The 23,495-nt window shown below is 38.2% G+C and overlaps 1 protein-coding gene across 4 annotated transcripts in view; it reads left to right on the top strand.

Annotated features, from left to right (window-relative positions):
• sgk1 (serum/glucocorticoid regulated kinase 1) overlaps window positions 1-23,283 on the top strand; it is a 32,357-nt gene extending 9,074 nt beyond the window's left edge. The window contains exons 4-14 of one of the 4 annotated variants that reach the window (XM_051662949.1): window positions 1,687-1,884; window positions 8,420-8,480; window positions 18,083-18,158; window positions 18,374-18,449; window positions 18,579-18,767; window positions 18,990-19,121; window positions 20,144-20,380; window positions 20,492-20,587; window positions 20,784-20,939; window positions 21,061-21,150; window positions 21,582-23,283. In XM_051662949.1, the coding sequence (XP_051518909.1) occupies window positions 1,687-1,884; window positions 8,420-8,480; window positions 18,083-18,158; window positions 18,374-18,449; window positions 18,579-18,767; window positions 18,990-19,121; window positions 20,144-20,380; window positions 20,492-20,587; window positions 20,784-20,939; window positions 21,061-21,150; window positions 21,582-21,749 (1,479 nt within the window). In that variant the 3' untranslated portion in view covers window positions 21,750-23,283. Of the gene's footprint in view, window positions 1-1,686; window positions 1,885-8,419; window positions 8,481-12,922; window positions 13,057-14,927; window positions 15,013-17,537; window positions 17,959-18,082; window positions 18,159-18,373; window positions 18,450-18,578; window positions 18,768-18,989; window positions 19,122-20,143; window positions 20,381-20,491; window positions 20,588-20,783; window positions 20,940-21,060; window positions 21,151-21,581 lie in introns of those variants that run through there. The other 3 variants (XM_051662951.1, XM_051662952.1, XM_051662950.1) reach the window with 3 other exon arrangements.
• Window positions 23,284-23,495: the final 212 nt, after the last annotated feature.

A 23,495-nucleotide genomic window follows, 5' to 3' on the forward strand; every position in this document is an offset into this window, starting at 1 on the left:
AAGCATTAGCAAAATGCTGTTTAAAAATGTTTTAGATGGAGCACCGATGGACATGTGAACTTCCCAAAACTATTTCATGTCAACTACCTGGTCTCATTTTTGCCAAATAATTTTTATGTGCCTTGTTGTACATTTCACAGCAATTTCCTGGTGAAATGAACACTAGAGGCACTACAACAACAGTTACTTTTATTCATTTTCACAAAAATCATGAGTAAAATGGTAGATTACCAGTTCATATACATTTGCTTTTCTCTCTGTTCCTCACACAATGCTTTCTTATGACATCAGAACACTTTTACTAAAGCGCATGACTTGTAAGGCAAAAAAATGTAACATTTGCATTACATAACCAATTACATTTACAAGCTTGTTCAAACACGTTGCACTTGTAAAGAGAAGGACTTGGGTATGAAGTAGCTGGAAAAACACTCAATCCAATGAGAAAGCCAAAAGTGACATAAAAGCACCACAAAACGATGTTGTTGCTTCAGCAATTGTGTTTTTAATAACATATTTGCTTTTATGACACTATCGGTTAGGTTTAGGGTAGGGAGGTAGGTTTTGTAGATTTAAAGACTGGATTACCCACACAACATCAAGGGGGGAAAAAAATGAAAAGGATAAGGACACGAGCATGTCAGAAGTGTTTGTTCCCAGCTGGAGTAATTCCATGTGAATTCTATGTAGGCTGATCCCATTGTAGGGTTTTGGTCTAATCTCCTCAAACAGATTTACAGTATGAGAGTTTCTCTCCCTGGCAACATATACACACATAAACAGACACAAACAACCCCCAAGACTTTGAAAGTAATGGCTTTGTATCGACTGGTAAGTCTAGAGGATTTCAATACAATGGATGTGCAAAGCCTGGCAAGAGAAATGTCAACTCACACACTCTTAAGAGGACAGAAGAAAAGAGAAGGGAGGAAAGGAGAGTTGCTGAGTAAACATTTTTTTTTTTTATCTTAACATTTTCTTGAAAGTGCACTTACATAATCGTCAGTTTTCATGTTGAAATATGTGTGATAGGCTGGGTGAGTGTGCACAAGACTAGGTCCAAAGAAGGGGTAGTTACAGTTCCAAGATCACTTTTCCCTGGAATCTGTGCTGCAACCTTGGAATCAAGGGCCAAAGAGCAAAGTGTGTGTGTATGTGTAGCAGTGTGTGTCTTTCTCATCATTGTGGATTAAAGAATAATCTTGCGTCGGTGCAATGACGTCTTTTCACTGACTCTTGAGCTTTTATCAGCTGAATTTAGCCTGCATACAGTTGTCCACAGACACGTCATTTTAATCTGTATCTTTGATTCAAATTTAGATCTGCTTCTTGTTCTGATCTTTAATCTTTGATTCCTGATACCATACATTTGTTTCTTGTAGCTCTTTACAGTACTGTAAATCTGAGCAGTACAGTGGAAAGCGCATGACAAAGAGTTTTAGTAACGATGATAAAATGTTTGATTCTATTGACAATTTGAGGTGGTATAATTAGTATGGATTTTTAGAAACAACCAAAAGGTTGTAGGTTCAAATCCTGCTGCAAAGAATGCCATGAACTTTTGTCCTTGGGCAAGATCCTTAACCTTAGGTTGTTCCATTGCAATGAATAAATGACTGATTATTTATTATTCAAGTTTTAGGCCCTTTTGGCAGAATGACTAAACTCATTTGTGTTTTTCAACAGCTGAGAAAATGGAAGATGCTCAGTCAACACCACAGTGATAATAAAGTGAAGGAGGCAGAGCCAGAGATGCACATGATCTGCCCCTGGACAATGTCACCCCTACTGGGAAGCCCTGTACTGCAGAAATGTTGTATCTGCAATGGACCTTTCATCACTTATGGGAATGAGGAGGCATGGCAACCACGTCAACGCACACAGGTTTGCACACAAACACCCTTACACATGCACACAAACAGATTTACATTGGCCCTTAAAAGTTTTTGGACACTTAAGCCAAACTTAAAAATGTATGAAAGCAACTGCATTAGAACAATATAGCAAACCAAGTGGCATTTATTTTAAAGAAAGGAAGGACAAGCACACTTTTAAAGCTAAACATTTCACAAATAGAAGTTTGTTACATTTTTAATATAAAAATGTTACTGTTCAAAATTATGATAAAAAGTATTTGGACATTTTCTGGTTGTCAAACTTAGTGGACATAGTCCATTGTTAACCTTATGCACAACAAATGTGGTTACTCTGCTTGGGAACCTGTGTGACTTTATAAATTCACTTCAGTTGAACAGTTTGTTAAAAGTAATTGCAAAATTAAATGAGTAAAGTGAAGGTAGTTCTGTGAAAAGCTCAATCATCATTTGTTTGCATGTGATGCCACTTAGTTTAATGTTCTGTATTTAATGCAATGAAATTCAGTCATTTTTAAGTGTGGCTTAAGTGTCTAAATATTTTTAGTTTACCAGGTACACACATTAGGCACACACATAAAGTAGTGAGGTCTTGAATCTAAGACTTCATACATTTTCAACACTCACCCCAATACACAAAAGTGACACACGTATCCCTATATAACACAAATAAGTGAACATCTACACTCTCTTATAGCAACAGATCAGATCCACACACTTAACGTGCCACACTCTAAATAGAGCAAAGTTCTGACTCAGATCTAGGCTCAAGAACAACAACAGTTCTGCCAGTGGCACAAGTCACGTACCCAGCAGACAATTTGAGGAGGTCATGATTACTTCTATTGCCAGTGTTCTCAGACCTACAAAAACATGTGATACACACTTACAAGTGGCAGACATGAAGAAAATGAAATATTTTTTTTTTCCTTGTTATTAAAACACAACTTCTTCAATTTTTTGCATGCAAGGTATGTTTGTCTAGTTATACAGTTTTATACAGGACCTAGGTTCAAATCCCGAGCTAATATATACCTTATATATACACTCACCGAGCACTTTATTAGGGACATTATGGTCCTAATAAAGTGTTCAACATGGTCTTCTTCTGTTGTAGCCCATCCACCTCAAGATTCGAAGTGTTGTGCTTTCTGAGATGCTATTCTGCTCACTACAATTGTACAGAGCAGTTATCTGAGTTACCATAGCCTTTCTTTAGGCTCGAACCAGTCTGGCCATTCTCCGTTGACCTCTCTTATCAACAAAGAAAATTTCCATCCGCAGAACTGCTGCTCACTGGATGTTTTTGTTTTTGCCATTCAAAAATAAACTCTAGAGACTGTTGTGCGTGAAAATCCCCGGTGATCAGTAGTTACAGAAATACTCAAACCAGCCCGTCTGGCACCAACAATCATGCCACAGTTGAAATCACTGAGAACACATATTTTTCCCCATTCTGATAGCTGATGTGAATATTAACTGAAACTCCTGACCCGTATCTGCGTGATTTTATGCATTTCACTGCTGCCACACGATTGGCTGATTAGATAATTGCATGAATAAATAGGTGTGCAGGTGTTCCTAATAAAGTGCTCAGTTAGTGTATATTCATACATTATATATACAGTTGTGCTCAAAAGTTTTCATACCCCGGCAGAAATTGTGAAATTTTGCCATTGATTTTGAAAATATGACTGATCATGCAAAAAAACTGTCTTTTATTTAGGGATAGTGATCATATGAAGCCATTTATTATCACATAGTTGTTTGGCTCCTTTTTAAATCATAATGATAACAGAAATCACCCAAATGGCCCTGATCAAAAGTTTACATACCCTTGAATGTTTGGCCTTGTTACAGACACACAAGGTGACACACAGAGTTTTAAATGGCAATTAAAGGTTAATTTCCCACACCTGTGGCTTTTTAAATTGCAATTAGTGCCTGCGTATAAATAGTCAATGAGTTTGTTAGCTCTCACGTGGATGCACTGAGCAGGCTAGATACTGAGCCATGGGGAGCAGAAGAACTGTCAAAAGACCTGCGTAACAAGGTAATGGAACTTTATAAAGATGGAAAATGATATAAAAAGATATCCAAAGCCTTGAAAATGCCAGTCAGTACTGTTCAATCACTTATTAAGAAGTGGAAAATTCAGGGATCTCTTGATACCAAGCCAAGGTCAGGTAGACCAAGAAAGATTTCAGCCACAACTGCCAGAAGAATTGTTCGGGATACAAAGAAAAAACCACAGGTAACCTCAGGAAAAATACAGGCTGCTCTAGAAAAAGATGGCATGGTTGTTTCAAGGAGCACAATACGACGATACTTGAACAAAAATGAGCTGCATGGTCGAGTTGCCAGAAAGTAGCCTTTACTGCGCCGATGCCACAAAAAAGCCTGGTTACAATATGCCCGACAACACCTTGACACGCCTCACAGCTTCTGGCACATTGTAATTTGGAGTGACGAGACCAAAATAGAGCTTTATGGTCATAACCATAAGCGCTATGTTTGGAGAGGGGTCAACAAGGCCTATAGTGAAAAGAATACCATCCCCACTGTGAAGCATGGTGGTGGCTCACTGATGTTTTGGGGGGTGTGTGAGCTCTAAAGGCATGGGGAATCTTGTGAAAATTGATGGCAAGATGAATGCAGCATGTTATCAGAAAATACTAGCAGACAATTTGTGTTCTTCTGCACGAAAGCTGCGCATGGGACACTCTTGGACTTTCCAGCACAACAATGACCCTAAGCACAAGGCCAAGTTGACCCTCCAGTGGTTACAGCAGAAAAAAATGAAGGGTCTGAAGTAGCCATCACAGTCTCCTGACCTTAATATCATCAAGCCACTCTGGGGAGATCTCAAACGTGCGGTTCATGCAAGACGACCAAAGACTTTGCATAACATGGAGGCATTTTGTCAAGACGTATGGGCAGCTATACCACCTGCAAGAATTTGGGGCCTCATAGACATCTATTACAAAAGATCGCTGTCACTGATGCTAAAGGGGGCAATACACAGTATTAAGAACTAAGGGTATGCAGACTTTTGAACAGGGGTCATTTCATTTTTTTTCTTTGTTGCCATGTTTTGTTTTATGATTGTGCGATTCTGTTATAACCAACAGTTAAATATGAAACCCATAAGAAATAAAAGAAATGTGTTTTGCCTGCTCACACGTTTTCTTTAAAAATGGTACATATATTACCAATTTTCCAAGGGTATGCAAACTTTTGAGCACAACTGTATACTGTATATACTGTATATACATACATTTTATAAACCAAGCAAAATTGCAACTGAACTCGACAGCCAGTGATCACCATGCATTTTCATTGTAGGGGAAAAGAGCAGCTTTGACATTTTGATAATACAGTGCATCCGGAAAGTATTCACAGCGCTTCACTTTTTCCACATTTTGTTATGTTACAGCCTTATTCCAAAATGGATTAAATTCATTATTTTCATCAAAATTATACAAACAATACCCCATAATGACAACGTGAAAGAAGTTTGTTTGAAATCTTTGCAAATTTATTAAAAATAAAAAACAAAAAAATCACATGTACATAAGTATTCACAGCCTTTGCCATGACACTCAAAATTTAGCTCAGGTGCATCCTGTTTCCACTGATCATCCTTGAGATGTTTCTACAACTTGATTGGAGTCCACCTGTGGTAAATTCAGTTGATTGGACATGATTTGGAAAGGCACACACCTGTCTATATAAGGTCCCACAGTTAACAGTACATGTCAGAGCACAAACCAAGCCATGAAGTCCAAGGAATTGTCTGTAGACCTCCGAGACAGGATTGCATCGAGGCACAGATCTGGAGAAGGGTACAGAAAAATTTCTGCAGCATTGAAGGTCCCAATGAGCACAGTAGCCTCCATCATCCGTAAATGGAAGAAGTTTTGAACCACCAGGACTTTTCCTAGAGCTGGCCGCCTGGCCAAATTGAGCGATTAGTGGAGAAGGGCCTTAGTCAGGGAGGTGACCAAGAACCCGATGGTCACTCTGACAGAGCTCCGGTGTCTCTCTGTGGAGAGAGGAGAAACTTCCAGAAGAACAACCATCTATGCAGCACTCCACTAATCAGGCCTGTATGGTAGAGTGGCCAGACGGAAGCCACTCCTCAGTAAAAGGCACATGACAGCCCGCCTGGAGTTTGCCAAAAGGCACCTGAAGGACTCTCAGACCATAAGAAACAAAGATTGAACTCTTTGGCCTGATTGGCAAGTGTCATGCCTGGAGGAAACCAGGCACTGCTCATCACCTGGCCAATACCATCCCTACAGTGAAGCATGGTGGTGGCAGCATCATGCTGTGGGGATGTTTTTCAGCAGAAGGAACTGGGAGACTAGTCAGGATCGAGGGAAAGATGAATGCAGCAATGTACAGAGACATCCTTGATGAAAACCTGCTCCAGAGCGCTCTGGACCTCAGACTGGGGCAAAGGTTTATCTTCCAACAGGACAACGACCCTAAGCACACAGCCAAGATAACAAAGGAGTGGCTACGGGACAACTCTGTGAATGTCCTTGAGTGGCCCAGCCAGAGCCCAGACTTGAACCCGATTGAACATCTCTGGAGAGATCTGAAAATGGCTGTGCACCGACGCTCCCCATCCAACCTCATGGAGCTTGAGAGGTCCTGCAAAGAAGAATGGGAGAAACTGCCCAAAAATAGGTGTGCCAAGCTTGTAGCATCATACTCAAAAAGACTTGAGGCTGTAATTGGTGCCAAAGGTGCTTCAGCAAAGTATTGAGCAAAGGCTGTGAATACTTATGTACATGTGATTTTTTTATTTTTTATTTTTAATACATTTTAAAAGATTTCAAACAAACTTCTATCACGTTGTCATTATGGGGTATTGTTTGTAGAATTTTGAGGAAAATAATGAATTTAATCCATTTTGGAATAAGGCTGTAACATAACAAAATGTGGAAAAAGTGAAGCGCTGTGAATACTTTCTGGATGCACTGTAACTGCTTTTGTGTTCCACATGGACAAATGTCATGAAAAAAAACCACACAAAAAAACAACAACAACATGAGTGTGGGTAGATGATGACAGAAAATCAGTTTAAATTTGCGGATGGTGCAACTTAATTGGACTAACTATTTTTAGACAACTGAATGGGTGATTTCTGCCACATCGTTTTAGACAAACACTTCGTTTTTACCTTTAATAATTGTGCAACCTAATTAGCAAAGATGACATATTTTTTTGGAAGTTGCATTCAGAATCCATTTGGCTCTGCACACAATCAGCACATGCAAATTGCACAGCAGATTTCTAAAATGTCTACAAGTATTACATGTGTAACATCTACTTTGTCCTTTTTACTTTTCATTCTTTCTTGGCTGAGCTTGCTGTAGCCATGTAAAGTTCAGACAGTTTTATCTTAGCTGTTTAAAAAATATAAAATTGCCGTGAGACACATGGTCTGGGTTTGCTTAGCATAGGTGCTCGTTCAAAGACGCTAATGGTATCCGTCACATATTTTAGCATTCTGTTAACTCAGTCTCCAAGGGGGTTATTAAGAAGTAGGTTTGAGGAATTGCTCTCTCTCTCTCTCTCTCTCTCCACCTCTTATTTTTCTTTCTCTCTTGCTCACCTCACAAGGGGAGATTTCTGCTTTGGGTACAAAACTGTATGCCAGATGTCAGATGGTTTCATTTTTGCTAGCCGTATATTAAGACAAATGTGACAGTCCATCTGAAAGTTATAATTTAGCTGCAATGTGTGTGTGTGCACATGTGATAAAATAAATTAGATAGTAAATGTGTTCAAATTCTTCCCACTGACTAATTTCTTTCAGACAGTAAATCTGACGTCCATTATTAATGAAGCAAAGTCCTACTTCTAATATTGTAAGGAAAGAGATGTGGAGACATAGATGCAGAAAGAGAGAATAAGGGAGTAATTTTCGAAATAAAATATTAAGATGCAACTGACCATATAACTGTGCATAATTATAGCTAAATAAATAGGTTTATCAACTTTTAAAAGGGAGGAGAAAACACTTCCCATATCTTTTGTTGTTAACATCAAAGGCTGCGTGTCCAATCAGAAGTCTATACCAAAAAATATTACACTTGGTAATATGGCCATTGTTAATACAAGATTTATTGTGTTACACTGGTAAATCGTACTTCTATTTTTTATGCATTCGGAAAAAAAGAAGAAAACATTTGACTTTTTTTTTTTTTTTTACATATTATTGTGCCTGTGGAGTTCAGGGTACTATTCAATTTCAATGTTTGATTTTAAGGACATTTTTGTTTATTTTTGTAGGATAAACTATTTTGGTACTGTGTTGAGCCACCATTTGATGTCCAATGTAAAAAACTTGAACCTGTAGCAAAATTAGTGGATAACCACTATTCTAAAGGACCAAGGACCCATTCTGTCATTAAACTTGTGTGTATACTGTAGTTCAAAAGAGACATGCAATACTAACACAACAAAAGACTGTTTTCACTGAAGACACATTGCGCTGATCTACATTACTCTTTCTTTTTTTTTTTCTTCAGGCAATGGACCTCTACTACCATGGATACCCTGAATCTGATTATTGCTATTCGTCTGACACCAGTAAGTCCTTCTGTCTTTTTCTCAGCAGACTTTTCTTTCATTCATTCATTGCCTAATATTAGTACTCTCTCTCTCTTTCTCTTGGCATCTCTTCTCTCATTCACTCACACTTTCTCTAAGTTTTAAGGATCTTTCTCTGATAACTCCACTGCACTTCTCGTTTGAGTTATAATAATAATAATAATTCCTTACATTTATATAGCGCTTTTCTAGTCACTCAAAGCGCTTTAAATAGTATAGGGGGAATCTACTCAACCACCACCAGTGTGCAGCATCCACCTGGATGATGTGACAGCAGCCATAGTGTGCCAGAACGCCCACCACACACCAACTGTTGGTGGAGAGGAGAGAGTATAGAGTTATAGAGCCAATTAATGAATGGGGATTATTAGGAGGCCATGACTGAGAAGGGCCAATGAGGGAAATTTGGCCAGGACACCGGAGTTACACCCCTACTCTTTACGAGAAGTGTCCTGGGATTTTTAATGACCACAGAGAGTCAGGACTTCGGTTTAACGTCTCATCCGAAAGACGATGCCTTTTTACAGTATAGTGTCCCTGTCACTATACTGGGGCATTAGGACCCACACAGACCTCAGGGTTAGCACCCCATGCTGGCCTCCCTAATACCTCTTCCAGTTGTTGTGTTAATCTCTCTCTCTCTCTCTCTCTCTCTCTCTCTCTCCCATTCTGCTGGTTTAAGCATAGTTTATACCTTGAGCCATGTAGGCTTAGACTAGAAACTTTAATAACTATTTTGGGCCTGTGCTCAGAACAGCACATCTGTTAAAACACTTCAAAACCATACAATGACAAACACCCAATGACACCAGATAGTGCTGCTAACTCACCATGCAGATTTATCAAGTGATTGTGAACATATGTTTGTTTGGTTGACCTGATCCTAACCCTGATAAAGAATAATGATTTCATGTATAAATTATTGGTGCTGTCAGTGTAGACGTGTGCAAGGTTTTTCAAAATTCTCTAACCATGAAATGGCTTTGTATAACCAGTCATTTAAAAGTTAAAGGTGATGAGCTTATCTGAAAACAAAAATGGGGTACATAGGAAAATACTTCAAAATAATTGATGACCTTGGATTAAGGTCTGGATTAAATGTGCTTTCCCATTTTTAAAAAACCTGCCAACATATGGAGTATTCTGAAGATAGGGGAATTTTCAGTGACTTAAATTTTAATTTAAGTAATCTCATAAATCTGCAATGCGGTACTGTAGTAATTCTTTGGCACAATGCACAATAAGTTTCAACTGTAGCACATCTTTAATATATGGGTGTGTATTTGTTTGTGTTCATTTCACATTGCTCATACACCACTAAATCTGTCTAACTGACCTCACAAAGGTTATTTTTGACTGAATAGAATCCCACTTCTGATGTGTTTCTAACTGTTATGTGCTGCAGTTTGTCTTGAGGGAGTCATCACAAGTGTATATGTGTGACTTAGGGTAGACATGCATGTGTGTGACTGAATGAAACTGCATAATGCTGTAAAACCAGCATATGATTCAAGACTGCATTAGTATAATGTTTGGGTCCTGTATTCAGTGCTCAGCTGCATTTAAATGGGATTTTACGTAATCCCCATCCTCTAACATAAATAAACAACATTTTTGGACACTTAAGGCTGAACCTTCGTTGATCTCTGTATATCTTCCATCCTCTCCCAGACCCCTTTTCAGTCACACACACACCACTTCTAATTTACACAGAGAATGAGAAATAGAGAGAGAGACAGGAACCTGAATGAGAAGGGCACAAGGTAATGAACTGAGAACTGAAAGTTGAGAAGTTTCAAAACTTTTCATAAATCTATTGCGGAAAATAGAGAACTACAAAGAATATGATGGAGAATAACTGTAGAGACAACTACAGAGAATATAATGTATGATTGAGAACACAGAAATCTTACTAGAGTAAACATACATAGTTATAGAAAATTACTTTTTACTTACACCCATATCAAGATGTATATTAAAGAATGACTAAGAGTCATTATATAAACTATAATCAGTGTTTGTTGAAAGATGACTAATTTAATCTCTTAATCTGCACAGAAATCAAAGATGCATACCTGTACATTCCAAATCTGCATTCCGTTTCACTTCAGTTTAAGGGAACATGCATTGTTTAGTACAACTCTTGTGTCTTAAAAGGGTCATGACATGCCTTTTTTTATTATGTCAGTATGTTCCTTAAGGTTCACTTATAATATTAGTAAAGTTTTCTGCACAAAAAAAAAACAAACAAACAAACAAACAAAAACAAACAGTCATATATTTGTAAAACATGAACATTTTCAACCCTCATTCTGACCCTCGGTCAGAAACGCTCGGTTTTGTTGCTGCTTTCACACGGTGTGATCTGCATTCGTGCAGCAGTTTACCAGCAAAGAATGACTGAAGCGGTTGGCATAATGAACCAGCTGCTCAAATAGTCTTTTCAACATCACAATATCTTTATTTTTTTATGTTACAAACATTCAAACAATCACTAAATAAAAGTTTTGATGCAGTGATACGGCCATGTCAAACAAAGAATATACAAACTAGTCAGTCCACTCGAGCCTTCTCACATTCCATCTGTCACTCATTCTAACCAATTCCGGTGCTGGGAAAGTGGAAGGGCTAGGTTTTTAGTACCTTCTATGCTTCTATGGTGAACTCAAAATCCCATGCTGCATTGCAATGTAAACAATATGGTGGCGCGCATAGCCAGCAACCGCATTCTCGATCGCATCTTATCTATCATAATCCATCATAACAAAGATCTAAAAAACACATTATATGTTTGATAATATATAATCTGACCTTCAGTGTACCTGCTGTGATATAATCTGTCCTCCAGTGCGTCTGCTGTGAAGTGTAAGGTAAGATTTTTTTTTTAATTACAGTGGTATTAAAGAACTCACACTGGGGGATCCATTAGTACAGGTGAAACTCATGAACGAAAGGTAGCTAAATTAGGGGCCTGGGTAGCTCAGCAAGTATTGACGCTGACTACCAACCCTGGAGTCGCGAGTTCGAATCCAGGGTGTGCTGAGTGACTCCAGCCAGGTCTCCTAAGCAACCAAATTGACCCGGTTGCTAGGGAGGGTAGAGTCACATGGGGTAACCTCCTTTGTACACGATTAAGTGGTTCTCGCTCTCAATGGGGCACGTGGTAAGTTGTGCGTGGATTGCGGAGAGTAGCATGAGCCTCCACATGCGGAGTATCCGCGGTGTCATGCACAATGAACCACGTGATTAGATGCACAGATTGGCAGTCTCAGAAGCGGAGGCAACTGGGACTTGTCCTCCACCACCTGCCACCACGAGGCCCCACGTGATTAGATGCACAGATTGGCGGTCTCAGAAGCGGAGGCAACTGGGACTTGTCCTCCACCACCTGCCACCACGAGGCCCTACTAAGTAGTGGGAATTGGGCATTCCAAATTGGGAGAAAAGGGGATAAAAAAAAAAAAAAAAGCATAGCTAAAGTAGGTGTTGATGTGTTGCTGTGGAGGCGGTCAGATGCAAATATATACCACAGTGTGCCATCACAATGTGGAGGAAGTAGAGAATGAGTCGTTTTGGCAGCTTGGTTTCAACAAATGCTCTTTTTGCAATGAGGAGGAAGTTTTGAGTTCTGAAACTTACAGTATGTTTTTATAATACAATGACCTCTTATATGTCAATAGATCAAGGAAAATTTGATTCCTCATGTCATGACCCCTTTAAAACTTAGTGCACTGCATATCTAGACAGAATTATAGGCATCATAACCCTTGTTAAAAAATCCTAAAACAAAATGCTTGTGTAATTTCCGTAATCTGAAACCACTTCTAATGTGATCAAACAAGAGTCTTCTAAGAATCAAGTAAGTAAGTTCTGCTTGGTAAGCTACTCAATACAATTCCATAGAGCTGTTCAGCCCTGAGGTCAATTTGTAGGTGAACCCACAAGTCTAATTTGCCATGGGTTCCCTTGGGATTTTCCTATGGTTTTTATAATGGGGGGGTTTTCAATGTATTAGTGAAATAAGGTCTATGGTAAACATTACCTGATATGTGGATGTTTTGTTCTACAACATAAATTTCACAATTTCATACCTCGAACGTGAATTCAATACGGCTTCAAAATTCACGATTTTTGAACGATTTTTGGATACTGTTTCCAGTTGGAACTTATTTGATTCGTTGAATCCCATTCCCAAGTTTCGTTAGCATTCGTTTAGAACGTTTTGTCAGTGTAGATGCAGCTTTTTCTTCTTGACCTCATGCACGTGCCTATTACGGCCAAAAATGTTGTCTAGGTAGGCATCTTAACAGGTTTTGAGACACACTGTGACAGTGGCATGACACCGGTCTGCCGATGAAAACAGTCTGAAGAAGAAGCACATTGTTAGCGGGCTGAAAAAAACTCCACCCCTCAGATATCCGGTGTAAGATCAGCCGGGATGGAATGCGGTGGTTAAACTTCTCTCACTTCCAAACTTCCTCATCGACCGTGTTTCAGCCACTTTACCTTCTTCATTGACTAGCCTATATGAAAGACAAAACTTCATCGCTGACATGTAAGTGAACTTGTAGAATCTATCGCTGAAAGTTTGTATTGAGGAACTGTTTTTATTTGAATGATGGAGCACTTGAGAGGTCTTCTTAAGAGGGTGTACTGAGACAGTGCCAACTTGTGCCAGGTGGAATGTGGGTGGGTAACATTTGGGGCCGTGACCCGGTTTTAACACTAAAATCAATATTGATTCAGACTGATAAGAACACTTGAGCCTCACTTAATAAGAGGCTCAGGATTTACAGCGCAATGAGAACGGCAGCGGAAATAAAAGGTTTATTCTATTATTGCATTTTAAAGAATATCAAATAAACCAGTAATATGTATAAAATGTAGTACTTTTATGTCTAGTTTACTTTTACGTATGAGAGTGTAAGTTTAGAAAGTTACATGTTTTTCCGCTCCTCTCTCGCTCCCCAATTCACTGTTTTCGGAGAAACCCCACTGAGCTCCTTGGAAAGAAACCTGCTCCGCGTCTGCGCTATAGCAACGTTTGTGCCCAGTTATCAATAAATAAACAGAAAATACTTGGAGAAAAGTGTAACACTTCAGCAGTATGAAAGCATTATTCCTTACAAAACGAAAATAAATAAATGATTGCATTTTCTTAACATGTTTTTTTTCCCCTTTACATTTATCATGCATTTTCTTAATTATTAATTATTTTAATTACTATTATACTTTTAATAAATGTACTTTAAGCGTCTGTAAACTTCTAGTTAAGATTCACACCACTCCATTTTCATATAAATAACAATTTATATTGTTATGTATTTATGGGACGTTTTAATCCATATCAGGAGATACAACTGGATATATTTATATAAATCTATGTCATGTTTGTGCATTATCCGTAGGGAATTTGCAAGCGCGATATTTTATTAGCCTGCATGAATTTTTGAAATTTTGCATGGCCTATAGGTTACTAATCTAAAAGAGGAGAAAGACGTACAATAACCCACCTTTTTTGTTTTCCCAATGTGAACGCAGAACTTCGTCATTTTTTGGGCAAGAAGTCTTTTTTCCACCATGAATCTTTGCTTGTGATAGCTAATTATTACTGTAGGCTACCTCCCCCACTGGCGTTCAATCTCAACTTCTGTAATTGTATGTATTTGTGATCAGGATGTCTTATTAAAGGCCTATTTGGCAGGTGATGGAGTGGTATTGGAGCAACGGAAATGCTGATGCCTTGACTTTCAGAAAAAGAAAAGAAAAAAATCTCGCCATTTCGTTTCTATTCACTATTAACGATCTATATACTTCTATTATATTACGATCACGTTCACTGATCGGGACGATTGGGACCACCGATGTGTAACGTAAAGTCTGACATAATGTCGCACAGTGTGCCATGGCGATCTCAATGCATTCATATCAGTCTGACAAGTAACAGTCTTAAAGGACTGTAAAAATCCTACAGTGTATATAGCGAGCTTAAGTCAAAATGGCTTTGACCCCAACCCCAACCATTAATGAGTCTAAACCTCTTGAACTTTTTATTATATTTTTATTATTAGATGTATGAGTTAATTAATAGTTGGCTGGGGTATGGCATTGCATAACTGTGGTAAACTAGGGCATTGCATTATTTAAATTTCCTAACACGGTCCATGGATCTTTCCTCATAACTTTAAATGACAGTGAGAAAGGAATGCAGTAGAATGCTTGAATTTTCCTAGAAGTGGCAGTCATAAAACTCGATGTCACTGGGCCTCTTGCAATCAGTACTTTTCCAGTGAGGGCTGAAATTTGGCCCAAGTCCCTTTGCTTTTGTCTCATTCATGCGTCATCAAGAACAATGGTTGAAGTGTGGCTTGAGGAACAAGACTAGAGAGAAAGGAAGAAAGAGTAAGCTGCAATAAGATCCAGGACGGAGTCAATAAATGTTGTGCATTCGTGGATGGCAGTGGTTGTTTTTGGAGGCACTGACACTGGCACTCAGGTCGCAAATGATCAGGTATGGTCAACGGTTCTGTTCTGTTTTACCTTTACTGTTATGTCGAACAGTGTTGGAGAGTAACTAACTAAAAGTTGCAATGCTACTAACTTAACTAAATTTTTCAGTTGCGTTACAGTAGCTATTTTCACAATATTTTCACAATTCATGTTAATCTGGATTTTCCTTTGTGTTTTTAGAATGGCAGTTTGGAATTTATGAGTAAAATAAGGTCTGTATTAGTAAACATACTTAAAGATACTAGGATGTTTTGTTCTACAACATAAATTGCACACAGTCATAAAAACAAAGGAAAATTCCTTAGGGAACCAGTGGCAAATTAACCTTCCGGGTTCGCCAACAAATTGACGTCACAGCTGAACATCACAGAGTGCAAAAGTTTGGTTTCAGAAGTAATAATCCCGTTCATTTTTTCCATAAACGAATTGATTTTCAACGATAACTTATAAACCTTTAAAGACAGACTTACCGTGAGCTCCTAGGTTGTTCAAATCGTGTTGAATAATGGAATTCCTGATGAACAACTATACTACCCATGGTCCAGCAGAGAAAGATCCACCAATCAGAGAACCGCAGCTAACAAAGCCCACCAAACAAGTCCAGCAGCGACCGCCCACTTCCATGACTCACTTTGAATGACGCAATCCAGTCAGCCTCCCAAGTCCATACACCCTCAAACTAGATATTTAAACTTAAAATATATTCTTTCTATACTTATAATCAACAACCTAAAATTAGTAGTTTTAAATATGTCCATAATTTTTTATTTGAGTATGTAATTCACAATGCTTTGTGGGATTGCAGTTTGTACGCTCGTGAAAGATGGTAAGACGGAAACTTTTTACGATTAGTTAATTGTGGAAGCAGTAATTGTATTCTCAATTATTTATTCAATTAATTGTGCAACCCTATAACCCATAGTACTCTATGGTACTCTTGCACCTTTGTCTTTTTGTCAGATTTTAAAATACTTTTTGGTTTCAAATTAGAGTTTGTAATGTGATTCACCTCAGAGCTGGTTGGTTTGGTTCAAGGCTTAAAACTCTTTATTTAAAGATTTTATGAAAAGCCTATGGAAATATGAATGGGAAAAAATACTTATGGAAGGATTAGGGTTAGGTTAGGGTTTCTAAGGCATTTCTGTCCACAGAACTGCCCCTCACTGGATGTTTTTTGTTTTTGGCACGATTCTGAATACATTCTAGAGACTGTTGTGTGTGAAAATCCCAGGAGATCAGCAGTTACAGAAATACTCAAACCAGCCCATCTGGCACCAACAATCATGCCATGTGATTATCTAATCAGCCGGTCATGTGGCAGCAGTGTGGTGCATAAAATCATGCAGTTACAGGTCAGGGGCTTCAGTTAATGTTCACATCAACCATCAATATGGGGAAAAAATGTGATCTCAGTGATTTGGAGCGTGGCATGATTGTTGGTGCCAGATGGGCTGGTAAAAAGTACTATTATGTAATTAAGTAAAAGTACAAGTGTTCCGTTTAAATTGCACCCAAAAATAATACTTAAGTATTTTTACACAATTACTTTACACCCCTATATATATATATATATATATATATATATATATACTACCGGTCAAAACTTTTGAAACACTTGACTGCAATGTTTCTCATGATCTTAAAAATCTTTTGATCTGAAGGCGTATGCTTAAATGTTTGAAATTAGTTCTGTAGACAAAAATATAATTATACCACCATATTAATTTATTTCATTATAAAACTAAAATGTAATAAAACAATTTTTTATTTTTTTTAATTGATGACTTGGACCAAATAATAAAGAAAAGCAGCCAATAAGTGCCCAACATAGATGGGAACTCCTTCAATACTGTTTAAAAAGCATCTCAGGGTGATACCTCAAGAAGCTGTTTGAGAAAATGTCAAGAGTACATGTCTGCAAATTCTAGGCAAAGGGTGACTACTTTGAAGATGCTAAAATATAACACAGTTTTGATTTATTTTGGATTTTGTTTAGTCACAACATAATTCCCATAGTTCCATTTATGTTATTCCATAGTTTTGATGGCTTTACTATTATTCTAAAATGTGAAGAAAAAAAAATATAATAAAGAATAACTGTTTCAAAACTTTTGACTGGTCATGTGTGTGTGTGTGTGTGTGTGTGTGTGTGTGTGTGTGTGTGTGTGTGTGTGTGTGTGTGTGTGTGTGTGTGTATGTGTGTGTGTATATATATATATATATATATATATATATATATATATATATATATATATATATATATACGTATTTAAATAATTTTAATGCAGTTAAAACTACGTAGCTGACTACGGTTTTAAAAGTGTAAACTGCTTTAATTTAGTTTTAAAGTAGCTTCCCCAACACTAATCAAGAAGACTTATTCCGCAATTGTGATGAGTAGACTCATGAAGTTTTTATCATAATGTTCAGTATGACATATGTTAAATTTTTGTTTTTCTTTAATCCATGTTTGTAGGGTTGTTTATGAAAGACACGTTTACTGATTCCCAGAAGTGCATTGCTGTTGAACACTTTGACGTTCCTCTCAACAGAACATGTAGTTCTGTTAAGTTTGTTAGATCCTGGGAGATCTTGTTTTCAGCGGTATGACATAGCAGAAGATTCTTTGGACCCTCATAGACGTCACGGCTCCAAAGTGGCAAAATTCGAACACACCCACTTGCTGCTGTACATAAGCCAAGCCACGCCTCCTCAAGCTAGGAGCAAACGACAGGCCCCGCCTCTTGGTCAGAACGCGATCTCTTGCCTCCTCCCCGGACTTTTAAATAGTTGGAACAGTAGTGTAGGCGTTCAGTAGCGCTTTGTGTCGCTTTGGTTACGGACACGCAGTGGAAAAGTACAGCGATGACAATCCAAACGGAGACGAGCGTTCCAGCTCCCGAGTTGACCTACTCTAAAACAAGAGGACTAGTTGCTAACCTCAGTGGTAGGCTTTGTTTTTCAGATGAATGGAGCCACTCGAGCCTCCTACAGCAAAGAGAGAGGAGAATATTAAGTGATCTCACTTTTAAATGAGTTTTTCTTTTCTCTTGCTTTCTTTTTGTGTGCAGCGTTTATGAAACAGAGAAAGATGGGACTGAATGACTTTATCCAGAAGCTTTCCACAAACAATTATGCATGCAAACAGTAAGTTGATGTTTTTAAAGCTTTATTGTCTAAACAAGCATGGTTTTAAGAAATGTTGTTTAAAGCCTTGTTTTTTATGTATTAGCCCAATCATATTTTAATGTGTTGTGTTCAATGTGCATATTCATACATTTCTTGTTTGTTTGCGTTTAAAGTTGTCTTCGCTGTAAACCATAAAATGATCATCAATCTTTGATTTTCTTTTCTTGCTGTAGTCCTGAGGTTCAGTCCATCTTGAACTTGACACCTCCACAAGATGCCGAGCTAATGAACAGCAACCCTTCCCCACCGGTAAATCAGTTTTTTATTTTTTTATTATTATTATCTTGGTTGAGCACTAAAAGCATGCATGTGTGTATATATACGCATTTCTACATAAATGAAACCATATTTGTCTGATCATCTCTCTTTCCTCTCCAGCCTAGCCCTTCTCAGCAGATCAACCTCGGTCCCTCTTCCAACCCCACTGCCAAACCCTCAGACTTTGACTTTCTCAAGGTCATTGGAAAAGGCAGCTTTGGCAAGGTTCTGCTGGCCCGACACCGGAGTGATGAGCAGTTCTATGCAGTCAAGGTGCTGCAGAAGAAAGCCATCTTGAAGAAGAAAGAGGTATTAAATCGTACAAATCCTGCTGCAGTTTACGTCTTGGTCCAGGGCCAAACTCTAAGAGCTGTGGAGAATACATTAATTTAATAACTGTGTAATAATCCTAGAAGGTTGCGATCAGCATGCTCATACTTGTGTTGGCACTCTGAAGTATGTTGTTGCTTAGCTAGAGCTCTGTGTTATCATTACCCCCTAACCTATGATCTCTCCTTTTGTGATGTTAAGGAGAAACACATTATGTCCGAGCGAAACGTTTTACTGAAGAATGTCAAGCATCCATTCCTGGTGGGCCTGCATTATTCCTTTCAGACTGCTGATAAACTCTACTTTGTACTGGACTACATCAATGGTGGCGAGGTATGTAATTTAAATAGCTTTGTTTGCAAATGTGACCTAATCCATCATTTTGAGTAACTTTTACCCAGAAATGCATTTTGGACAGATGCACATTTTATGCAACTTTCTAATGATATAATAATTATGTTTCTACTCTACATCACCGCCGAGATTGGGAGTTTGAGAGACTAAAGCCCTAGGTATACTTGTATTTTGAGCATCTGCATAGAGTCGAACACGAGCCTGTCAAATTTTACTCCATATAACTGTGTGCGGGTATCTCCAGACCTCCTCACACATGTGCACTTGACTTCCACATCCACTGTTGTAGTTTTTAGCTTCATCTCTTGATGTTTAGCGGTGGTTGCATCATCTTCTAGTGCTTCTTTGTGACCACAACGGCTCAAATGTGAGAATTTGCACCTTGTGGACACACTAATCAGTGCAAATAACTCCAGGCGCATGCACATTTTGCGAGTTCAAAGACGCGTGGTTAGAAAAATCATGTTGCATGCTCTCAGTGCTCAAACACTCTGCTGATGACGAGATGAAGAGCATTTGCATCTGACTGAAGTATACTTTGGGCTTTATACTTTGAACATTCCAAAGAGAAACTTGAGAATTCCAAAAAGAGAATGAGATTTCAGGAAAGAGGGAGAGACAAAGGAGTGATAGAAAATAGAATAGTAAAAGATATAGATGGAGACAGTGTGGTAGATGCAGACAGAAAAAAGGATATCCTGTCATGAGAAGCAAAGAGAAGATGCTGAGCTCTGAATAGGAAACTCTCCTCAGGAAATGAGTGGGAAGGGAGAGTGTGTGAGGGGGGGGGAACTAGATTTAGCAGCTGTGGAGGTTTAGACTCGGTCTAACTATACAAACGTCTCTGAGGGGCTGTGGACGGGGGCTCTTTAAACAGAGTACATTCTCATTTCCTGCCATTGTTCAGGATTGAAGAGTCTAGAAAGCCTTGATTATATATGCTATTCAGGATCTGGAACTCATGGCCTAATCTGTCTCCATTTATCTTTGTCTTTCTATAGCTGTTCTATCACCTGCAAAGGGAGCGATGTTTTCTGGAGCCACGTGCACGGTTCTATGCTGCTGAGATTGCAAGCGCCTTGGGGTACCTACACTCTTTGAACATTGTGTACAGAGATCTGAAGCCTGAAAACATACTTCTGGACTCACAAGGACACATCATCCTGACTGACTTTGGCCTCTGCAAAGAGAATATAGAACCCAATGGAACAACATCTACATTCTGTGGAACACCGGAGGTAAATTATATTCAGTGCCAGCATCTGACTGTATATACAGATTGGTAAATGTGGTCTCTCTCAGTGCAATTATATTTACAGTAAATAAGCTAACTCTATTTTATCTTACAGTATTTAGCACCAGAGGTCTTGCATAAGCAGCCATATGACAGAACGGTGGACTGGTGGTGTTTGGGTGCAGTGCTGTATGAAATGTTATATGGCCTGGTGAGTTATTTCAGTATTTTGTGCAAAAAATTAAATTAATTGTACCTCTTTAATTGAATGTATTTACTTAATTAACTGTATTGAATTGGAATTGACTACAGTGTAGCACTATATGATTTTTCACACGGAGCTTTCGTTGTAGTACTGAATGGTTACATGAGCTTGATGGTTAACTGATTTTATGGTTGCTTCACAGCCTCCATTTTACAGTCGTAACACAGCGGAAATGTACGATAATATCCTGAACAAGCCACTGCAACTCAAACCCAACATCTCCAATGCTGCCAGACACCTGCTGGAGGGTCTGCTGCAAAAGGACCGCACCAAGAGACTGGGCTTCACTGATGACTTTGTAAGTATGTATGAGTGTGTTTAAATTTTAGTGATATTACTTTGTTGTTTGACTAATGTCTAATATATTAAATTATTTTGCTCTTATATCTAATTTATAATCTATTTCACTCTTTCCGTAGACTGAGATAAAAAACCACATGTTCTTCTCTCCCATAAACTGGGATGATCTGAATGCCAAGAAGCTCACTCCCCCCTTCAACCCTAATGTGGTACGTTCCATTGCTCTTTTGTTGATCTTAGGTTATTACCACATTGCCCTGGATTTTAGAGATAACGAGAACTTTGTCATGCTGCCACGATATGTGATAAGAACATGCTTGCTTGAACCAACTGTACGTACAGCAGTCCAAATAATCTAACTTCAAATCAGTAAATTTTTTACTATTGACAAATATATATAATGTACTGTATATATACTATACCATACTTTTTATATTTATATATTAGATATAGATAGATATATTAGATATAGAAAATATACGTTCATATGTCTTTATACAAGCATGTATATATGTATTTATCAGTTACTGCAAAAAAAAAATGTAAATTTTTTTACTATTGACATATATATTACACACACACATGCATATCAGTCATATACAAAGACATCATTTTGACAAGCATGCATTTCTTGTTTCAGACGGGGCCTAATGACTTGCGGCACTTTGACCCCGAGTTCACTGATGAGCCAGTGCCAAGTTCAATTGGCTGCTCCCCGGACAGTGCTCTCATCTCAGCCAGCATTACAGATGGAGCCGAGGCATTCCTAGGCTTCTCTTACGCCCCTGCAGTGGATTCCTATCTGTAGGCCATTGACGCAGAAACGGCATCTCATAGACTCTTACCTGTAGCTCATTACCATGGAAACATTGTCCCATGGAATAACACCTGTAGTGCATCACTATGAGAAAGAAACCCCAGTCACATTTCCCTGCCTCCAGATGGGGGTATTCGCATATGACATAACGGCAGCTCAAAAGGCCTTTGTTAAAAGGCTGGAGTTTTACGCATAATAAAAGACTTCTCATCTTCATCGTCCGCATCCAACTGCACGGTTTCTCCTCCGCTTTCCAATAGATGGTGAACGAGAGAGCGAGAAGATTGATGCTGATGGATGTTTATTATTGTATATTTTTTTCAGTTTATTTACTTTTAAAGGATTGTTGATGTTAGAACGAGACATTATGGATGGAGTGTGTGTATGAGAAAGTGTCATCTTAACACCCCTTACCCTTTTACACATGTTTAAACTAATTAATATGATCTGGCATGCCAGTCAGTGTCAGATATAAATATAGTCATCATGATGTTAAAACCACTGAAATATATCAGCATCTGAGATATATATATATATATATATATACAGTACTGAGCAAAAGTTTTAGGCACATGAGATGTTTCACAAAAAAACATTTATCTTAAGAAGGTTATTTGTATTGTCAGCTTTAGTTTGTCAATGGAAAATATACATTTTAGACTCCCAAACATTTATTTTGCAAATAGAATAGAATACAAGAACAGGGAGCCCTGCAACAGATGGTATGGCCCCCACAGAGCCCCCCACTGAACATTGATTCAGTCTGGGATTACATGAAGTCACAGAAGCAATTGAAACAGCCTAAAAAGATTGGAAGAACTGTGGCGAATTCGCCAAGAAGCTTGGAACATCCTATCTGCCAACAACTAATAAAACTGTGTCCAGGTGTACCTGGGAGAATTGGTGCTGTTTTGAAGGCAAAGATGGTCATACCGAATATTGATTTACCTTTTTTATGTTAATTGGAATTTGTATGACGTTAATTGATAAATGAAAACTATTTATGTCATTATTTTTGAAGACATCCTCACTATGCAACATTCTAAAACTTTTGCACAGTAGTGTATATATATATGATATATTTGTGATCAGTTACGCATCTGGGATCAAGTTGCACATTTAGTTCTTCATTATTTTCCTAATTTAAAGAGCTCTTGCCTTTTTTTTTCGTAGTTTTTTTGTTCTTTTGACTTGAGTGGGAGGTGCTAGAGGGATCTGCTGCTACTGTATTTTGATAGGCACCTGGACCAACAAATCAGATAGCTCCGTCTCACCTTAGTCTTCCAGCTTCCTAAGATGTAATCGTACAGCTCAGACATGTACTGTTTTGTCTGAACATCACATTCCACTGTGTAAGACTGTATTGCTATTTAAGTTTGTATATTTTAAGTCTATGTATTAATTTTAATGTATATGAAACAAAAACTTAAAAGTATGCTTATGTACTGTAAAATTGTAAAATGTTTGAATCATGTGACCTTGTTTGGTTTGCAATAAAACTTTATGGTTATTTTTCCCCAAACAACTTGTGCATCTTTGTGTTTTCCTTTAGAAGAGTTCCTTTGGCTCATCTGGGAATTTCAAAGGAACACAACAACTGATAAAATGTATATCTTTAATGAACTGTAAGTTGCTTTGGACAACAGTGTCTGCCAAATGCATTAATGTCAAGAGGTATGAAAACTTAGGGTGGTGTAATTATTTGGGTATGTTGACATGACAATGACACTGGTTGCC

Source organism: Myxocyprinus asiaticus, chromosome 29, assembly GCF_019703515.2.
Source record: "Myxocyprinus asiaticus isolate MX2 ecotype Aquarium Trade chromosome 29, UBuf_Myxa_2, whole genome shotgun sequence".
NCBI lineage: Eukaryota > Metazoa > Chordata > Actinopteri > Cypriniformes > Catostomidae > Myxocyprinus > Myxocyprinus asiaticus.